Here is a 7,718-nt window from a genome sequence, read left to right on the forward strand (position 1 = left end):
CTTCACTTTTTACCTCATAAAAAGCTTTTCTCAGGGATGCTTGGAGCAGCCCCTCTGTTCAGTGCCTGCTTACTGCAGCACCAACTGACAAACTGAGCTCCTGTGCTAGGAGAGGGTGATATAGGAGGCAGCGCTATGCATCTTGGGAAGGTCAAAGCTTTGAGCCTGTTGGTGCCTCGGATCAAGATCCTACTCTACACCCCATTGTCCAGACTTGTGGAGCCCAGTGTACCCCGCAGCAGAAAAACAAGTCAAGAATTAACACAGACATTGAGATTGCCTGTTTATTATTATTATTATTATTACTACTATAAAGCAAGGAACGCCAACAGTTCATGTTTTCCAGGTCAACTACTAGATCCATAGGTGCAGCTAATTATTTCACTTGTGATTCTGTGAGGAGACCTGGAAAACATGAACTGTTGTTGGGTGTCTTTGAGGAACGAATTTGGGAACCACTTCTACAAAGAGTTGGCCTTGTCACAGACTAAGCGCAATCATTAATGTGCGACATCATGATCACTGTGACTGGAATTGCACAGACTGCAGCATATTCATCTTATACCATTACTAGCTGGGGGGGATTTATCAAAATTAGTAGAGAGATAAAGTACCTACCAATCAGCTTCTGTCATTTTACAGACTGTGCTGCAAAAATGACAGAAGCTGATTGGTTGATATGAGCAAATGCATTTGTTGCAAAGGAAATACATAGTTTATATCATGGGCACATGTGGATGGTGTAAACCAGATGCATTTGCGGCCATCTTCCTTCTGGCCGTATACCGGTATTATCTGCCCGGTTCCATCATGGCTGCAGTGTAAAGGGGAGGCGGCAGGAGGCGGTGCAGCTGTGACAGAGGCTGGCCGATGAAAATGCCAAATCAGCTCCCGGCCGCTCACCAGCTCCAGCAGCAGGGACAGTCACGGCAGCGGCAGCTGCGGGCTAGGAGTGAAGAGGAACTGTGAATGCAATTTCCGCCGCAGGCCGCCTATCGCGCCCGCCAGTCCAAGCTCCTGCTGTGCGTGTGACCCGCTCGCCACTCTGCCGGGCTCGTCGTCCATTATTCCGGGACGCAGCAGCCCGTACGGTGAGTAGTAAGTGGTCGGGGACGCGCGCTTCCTCTCCACCAGCTGTGCGCGTGCTCCCGGGCACCACAGACCGCTCCATCACCCGGGGCAGCAGCCTTGGCCCACCACCCCAACCCCTGTGTGTCTGCATCCGTTCCAGGCACTTGTTTATCTAGCAGCATCCCAGCATAGCTACTACAGATCCTCTGTATGATCCAGCATCTGTTGAAACCCTCACTAAATGCAATACCAACACTGAGTGATAATCCATAATTTGTCATTTTGGTGCTCGGCACAATTTTTGTGACTATATAGTCATAGGAGATCTGGAAAGATACATGTGTGTCAGTAGCTGGGCATGACTCTGGTGACTGTGCTGCTGATGTGCAAAATAAAGCCACAAACACGCTGTCTTATAGCCCAATTTGGCTGGAAGCGTGCCAGCTGGGCAACCCTGCAGGTGGCATTCTGCATGTCAGATGTAGCATTACCTCACCTCTTTAGTGCACAGATTAATTTTGTAGAAAACAAGTTATAATGTATGTACTCGTTAGAATTGTCTTTAGCCAATGTTGTTTTATTCTGTGTGTCTCTAGTTATATTGATTCATTTATGTTACAGGGCTGGGCTGTTGATCAGTATGACTGCCAGTGGCGATAGAGGCTTTGAATCATCATTGGAGGCTAGTATAAACAGCACCTGCTCTTACGTTTCCACCCGCGCCAGGATTTTTAAGATCATTGTGATTGGAGATTCAAATGTGGGGAAGACCTGCCTGACGTACAGATTCTGCACCAGCTATTTCCCTGACCGGACTGAGGCCACCATAGGAGTGGACTTTAGGGAAAGGAGCGTAGAAATAGATGGAGAAAGAATAAAGGTGAAGATAACTGAAATGGACTGTGTGTCTGAATGAAAGTTTGATGAAAACGAGTAGAACAATATAATATTGCCATTTTTAAGTATAGACTCAGTGATGACATGTACATAGGTATTTGCCTGATCATCTATGGTTGTCTTTAGTGTGTGATACAAATGAGCATTACTTTTTTGCCACCAACGCCAGGGTAGGGCTAACGGGAGGAAATTACTAAATTTACAATCCTATCATAATGCTCGTATGTTGTTTTTCATTTCACGTTAACCTGCATAAAATGTATGATTGCAATACATTACATTTTGATATATATTGTATTTTTCAGATTCAGCTGTGGGATACGGCAGGACAGGAGCGCTTCCGAAAGAGCATGGTGCAGCACTATTATAGGAATGTGCATGCTGTGGTTTTTGTGTACGACATCACTAACCTGGCCAGCTTCCGGAGCCTGCCAGCCTGGATAGAAGAGTGCAAGCAGCATTTGCTCACAAACGACGTGCCTCGAATTCTGGTTGGCAATAAGTGTGACCTAAAGGACTCCATTCAAGTGCCCACTGACTTGGCTCAGAAATTTGCCGACTCTCACAGCATGCCTATGTTTGAGACCTCTGCCAAGAATACCACTGACCATGTGGAGGCTATATTCATGACTCTGGCACACAAGCTCAAGAGTCACAAGCCAATGGTTTTGAGTCAGCCCCCAGAGAGCACAGTAGAGCTAAATTCAGGAGCAAAGACCTCCTTTCCTTGTGGATGCTAGATTTCTGTTTTATTGAACTAAAGTGCAGTGAGTGGGCATTGATGCAGAAGGCGGTCTGGTTACATAGGCACCAGGAACGTGCATGGTTTCACGGAGTCCAGACAAAGGCAGGGGCTTTCAGATGAGCCCAGATGTAACCGTTGGTGTACAGTGGCTGTTCGGGAATTCAGTCATTGGAGCTCTGTTTTTCTTTTGTTGTATTTATCCCCTCTTCTGAAGGATGAGAACCTTTTGGCAAGTGCAATTTTAGTTATAAAAAGGTGAAAGTCAATGTGCTTTATTAGTAGGCATTATCTATGTCCGTTGTTATGGTTTACATTCCATTTGCCTGTTTTCTTGTTTCTGCCAGTAGCCTTTCAGACATCTGTTTATCTGTGCGACGATGACCTTTATTTTACTGGAGATGTGTGCACAGTAACATAGCAGCCCTGGCACATACAGATTTACATATATACATCTATGTGCTGTGACCGATTTGGAGCTGCCAGAGCAAGTCGTGAACTGGGTGCACTGTGCTTTATAACAATATCAGTAATGTGTTAGGGAAGTTGCTGTGAGTAATGTTGAGTCAAACAAGGTTAGTCCCGTATCTGCACCGACTGCTCAAACAAGAAAACACATTAAAGTATGCCAAAGGGAACGTATACATCAGCCTGAATATGACTGTGCAAAAGCTGTAATGCAAGCATGACAAAGACTGGCACACAGGCTTATTGTTCTTCTACAGATGTAGCCATGCTCATCTGACTGCGATACGGCATGTTCCATGGCGTCCAGGCTGCAACTAGCAAGCCGTGTTGCAGCATTCTGCATCGCAGCAAAGATGAGCATGGCTTCATCTGTACCTTAATTTGTGAACTTGTAGTTTCCTATTTGTATTATTTGTTTTTCAGCAATTGTTCAGAGTTGCTTCCATTTCCCATGTTACTGGACCCGTGGCTCTTATAGCACAAAACAGCTTTGTTTATTTTTTATCAATTATGTTCTAAAAAAGGCACAAAAACAAAACTTAATTTAAGGGAAACATTTTGCCTTCCACCCATTAGATTAAATATTTAGAATGTATTGTAATACTGGATTGATTTGCCAATGTCTTCTAGTCCAGTGTGACGGTATTTGTCTGTATTGCACATATCTGGAGAAACTGAACTGTGGTTCAGAAATATCCTTTAGATTCTAATTTTTTTAATATTTTATGATTTATATATGATGGCAAAATATTAAATTGTCTGTGACCTCACTAAGCAGTGACAAGACGTGGTCCCATGTACTAATCCACAGTTGTGTAGTGACCTCTAAAAGCCATGTTGTATACCTTTTTAAGTAAACGGTTTGGTACCAGTGCTGGCAAGTACCTGACCACTTTAGGAACAAAACTATGTACACAGTTGTATTTGTCTGTATGTGCTTTATAAAGCTGATGTAGCAGGTATTTGACCACCACAGGGAAAAGTCTGCCACAGATTGTAAATATTTCTGTGGCCTGTTTCTACATGAATATTACTGTATGTTTGTATAACCTGTGAGAAGCACATAACTGAATGCAAATTAGCCTGATGTTTATCGTGTATGTTAATATATTTCATGACGTTATTACAAACCCCCCCCACCCCCAAAAAAAAAAACTGTTTACCTTGTCCAAGGTATCACAGCAAACTAACCTCATGAACATTGATCGTCTGCACAAAATTGAGCAAATATGAAAGGATGACATTATAATTTTTAGCATAACTGCTCGAGAATAGTAGGATCCTGTGATTGCCCAGCGCTACATTATATGCGTACATAGGCTCCAATCCTATTCCTGCAGTGTTCTCACAAAAATGCTGCAATTATTGTACAGCCGACTCACAGATTTTAGTTTGCTGGCTCATAGGGCTGGAAGCAAAAATCTGCGAGACTGGTAGTATAAAAAGGGATTCAAGCTCGGGTGCCATTGCTGGAAGTTACATGGCACCTCGTGCCGTTCGAGCCAATTAAGTTGCACTTTGTTGGGTGCTATAAAATCGGTACATTAAAGGCATTAAACTGATAGCTTGCAGTGTAGCAAAATAGTAATAACCATCCCATAGAGCAGAGGAACAAGTGCGGTGTTCTGGGTGCCCTGGAATACGTGAAATGTCTGCTTTTACAGGTTTATAAAGGACAGCTTGTCAGGAATGATGCTGGATTGTCTCAGATGACCTTTCCTTTTCAGATTTCCCGGGAAGTTGTGGAATTTAGATGTGAACACATTTGCTTTTTTGGGGAAAGACCTGTGAAATTGGGGGAAAAAAGTGTTCAGCTCACTACCTTTTAAAAAAAACAAAAGGGATGAACACCTGTGCCAATTTACAGATCTTATTGTAGTATATTGCTTAGCCTGCAGTTACTACTGATGTGCAGTGTGTGGCTATACATAGTGGAGGTTGGATGGAGAGTGTGCTTAGGGAAGGCAGTTATATATGTAACCTTTAATTGTTCCATATATATGGCAGTGTGTAATGAATGTTTTTCCTGCATCCATGTTACAAGGGCACTCCTGCATACCACACACAGTGTTACTGAACGTCATTGTAAATGTATGAGTGCTAATGTGAGATGGGTTCAGAAAATCCATTAGCTGCTTTGTGTTTACGTTTTCCGTATGAAGGGATTTAACTACTCATTATAACTGTGCTGTGGAGAGGTATTATAGTGACACGCTAAAACCTTTCTACAAACTGAAAAGGGAGGCTACACATCACAACAGAAATGCAAATTGTTTTTTTTTTTTTTTTATTTACATTTTATAGAAAATATTCAAGCATTGTTATTAAACAGTACAGTGGATGGGTTATTAATGTTAACATTTGCTTTTCAATCACCTTATTTATATTACAAATAAAAGGGAAATTCCGGTATGAGCAGTTTGTTTTTTCCAGAAGTACATCAACTATGCAATGTCCATTTTTACAGTATGTCTAATGGTAGATGAACAATCTTCTTTTTAAATGTGTTTAGTATGGTTTCCGTTTTGTTACGGCATTATTTCTGGAGAGGATGGAAGGAACATTACCTTTCTCTTCCTGATAATGGCCTATTTACACTTTAAATCATGGCAACGCTGCTTTTTAAATTAACATTCTTCTAATTGGTTTTGATTTGTAACGTCTCATGTTAAACTCCTGTTTATATGTCTGCACATTATCCATGAACATATAGATTCCAATAAATATTGCTAATGGTATTACAAGACTTCTTTCTTTTAAAATGTTTCACATTTACTTATTATCATAGGTAAGAAAGAGAATTTAGTTGATTTCACGGTCATTCAGACAAATTAATTATAGGAAACTGATTAAACCAACTTGTCTGAACAACGATTTTCATCTGTTTTCTAGTTTTTTGGAGCAAACGGCTGATTGTCATTTGCTCCCATACATTACCAGATGTACATCCAAGTAGTTGGGAAGATAAGCTAGACACACATTTAAAGATTAACACTAGCATCCAATGAATCCTGCTTCAATAAATTGTTTAATTTGCCCTAGAGAAAAAGAGCTTGCACACAGATGGTATTCCACTTCACCCAAGGAATGTTTGATGGAGTTGAGGTCCGGGCTCTCTGCAGGTCAGTCAAGTATTTCTACATTAAACCATACATTATTATGGACTTCGCTTTGTGTATAGAGACATTGTCACCCTGAAACAAATCTATTACCACAAAGAAGCATGAAGATTCTAGGGTCAGCAGTGGTTAGTATGTGATCCGGTTGGAATCCCAACAGTCGAAATAGACGTCAGAATCCTGACGTTACTCGGAATGCCATCACCGGCATCCCAACTAGGGTCACAAGCCCAGTGCTGGAATCCCAAACGAACGCGTACCTGCCTGTTTGAGAGGTAAGCCGAGGGGGTGGGTTAGGTTTAGGCTGCTGGAAGGGAGGGTTAGGGGGCGGTAAGTATACTTACCTTCCCCCTGTCTGCTTCACAAAATCACAATGCCGCGGTCGGTATTGTGACCGCCGGCATACGAATCCCAACCCAGTACTACCTCCTCTAGGGTTATGATTCCAACCAGTGCCCCAGCGTCTTGGAGCTTGGATTTCTCCCTATGCTTCTGGTTACTCTGGTTTCCTCCCACAATCCAGAAATATACTGGTAGCTCAATTGGTTTCTGACCCCCAAATAAACTCTTGTGTATCCCAGTGAGGTGAGGCAGAGCCTTTCCTGTCATACTAACTTATACTCCAGAGCTTTGACTTTATAAAGTATATGAAAAATAATAAGATTTTAAACCTACCGGTAAATCTTTTTCTCCTAGTCTGTAGAGGATGCTGGGGACTCCGTAAGGATCATTGGGTATAGACGGGCTCCGCAGGAGACATGGGCACTATAAAGAACTTTAGATGGGTGTGCACTGGCTCCTCCCTCTATGCCCCTCCTCCAGACCTCAGTTAGAGAAACTGTGCCCAGAGGAGACGGACAGTACGAGGAAAGGATTTTTGTTAATCTAAGGGCAAGATTCATACCAGCCCACACCATCCACACCGTATAACCTGGAATATACGCAACCAGTTAACAGTATGAACAAAACAGTATCAGCCAACAACTGATCTTAACTGTAACATAACCCTTATGTAAGCAACAACTATATACAAGTCATGCAGAAATATGTCCGCACTGGGACGGGCGCCCAGCATCCTCTACGGACTAGGAGAAAAAGATTTACCGGTAGGTTTAAAATCTTATTTTCTCTTACGTCCTAGAGGATGCTGGGGACTCCGTAAGGACCATGGGGATTATACCAAAGCTCCCAACCGGGCGGGAGAGTGCGGATGACTCTGCAGCACCGATTGAGCAAACATGAGGTCCTCATCAGCCAGGGTATCAAACTTGTAGAATTTAGCAAAAATGGTTGAACCCGACCAAGTCGCCGCTCGGCAAAGCTGTAAAACCGAGACGCCACGGGCAGCCGCCCAAGAAGAGCCCACCTTCCTAGTGGAATGGGCCTTTACCGAATTTGGTAACGGCAATCCAGCCGTAGAA

At 42.8% G+C, this 7,718-nt stretch overlaps 1 protein-coding gene across 1 annotated transcript; it reads left to right on the forward strand.

Annotated features, from left to right (window-relative positions):
- Positions 1–784: 784 nt before the first annotated feature.
- Positions 785–5,916, forward strand: RAB33B (RAB33B, member RAS oncogene family). The gene is made up of 3 exons (XM_063920369.1): positions 785–1,091; positions 1,693–1,951; positions 2,274–5,916. The coding sequence occupies exons 2-3, from the start codon at positions 1,712–1,714 to the stop codon at positions 2,706–2,708; spliced, it is 675 nt and encodes a 224-aa protein (XP_063776439.1). The 5' UTR covers positions 785–1,091; positions 1,693–1,711; the 3' UTR covers positions 2,709–5,916.
- Positions 5,917–7,718: the final 1,802 nt, after the last annotated feature.

The sequence above is a fragment of the Pseudophryne corroboree genome, chromosome 1 (assembly GCF_028390025.1).
Source record: "Pseudophryne corroboree isolate aPseCor3 chromosome 1, aPseCor3.hap2, whole genome shotgun sequence".
Taxonomy (NCBI): domain Eukaryota; kingdom Metazoa; phylum Chordata; class Amphibia; order Anura; family Myobatrachidae; genus Pseudophryne; species Pseudophryne corroboree.

What these genes read in the sequence shown, in the direction of transcription:
- RAB33B (XM_063920369.1), top strand. Translation starts at nt 1,712, where the DNA reads ATGACTGCCAGTGGCGATAGAGGCTTTGAATCATCATTGGAGGCTAGT. An exon ending in TAGATGGAGAAAGAATAAAG is followed by an intron (nt 1,952 to 2,273) that starts GTGAAGATAACT and finishes TGTATTTTTCAG; the next exon opens with ATTCAGCTGTGGGATACGGC.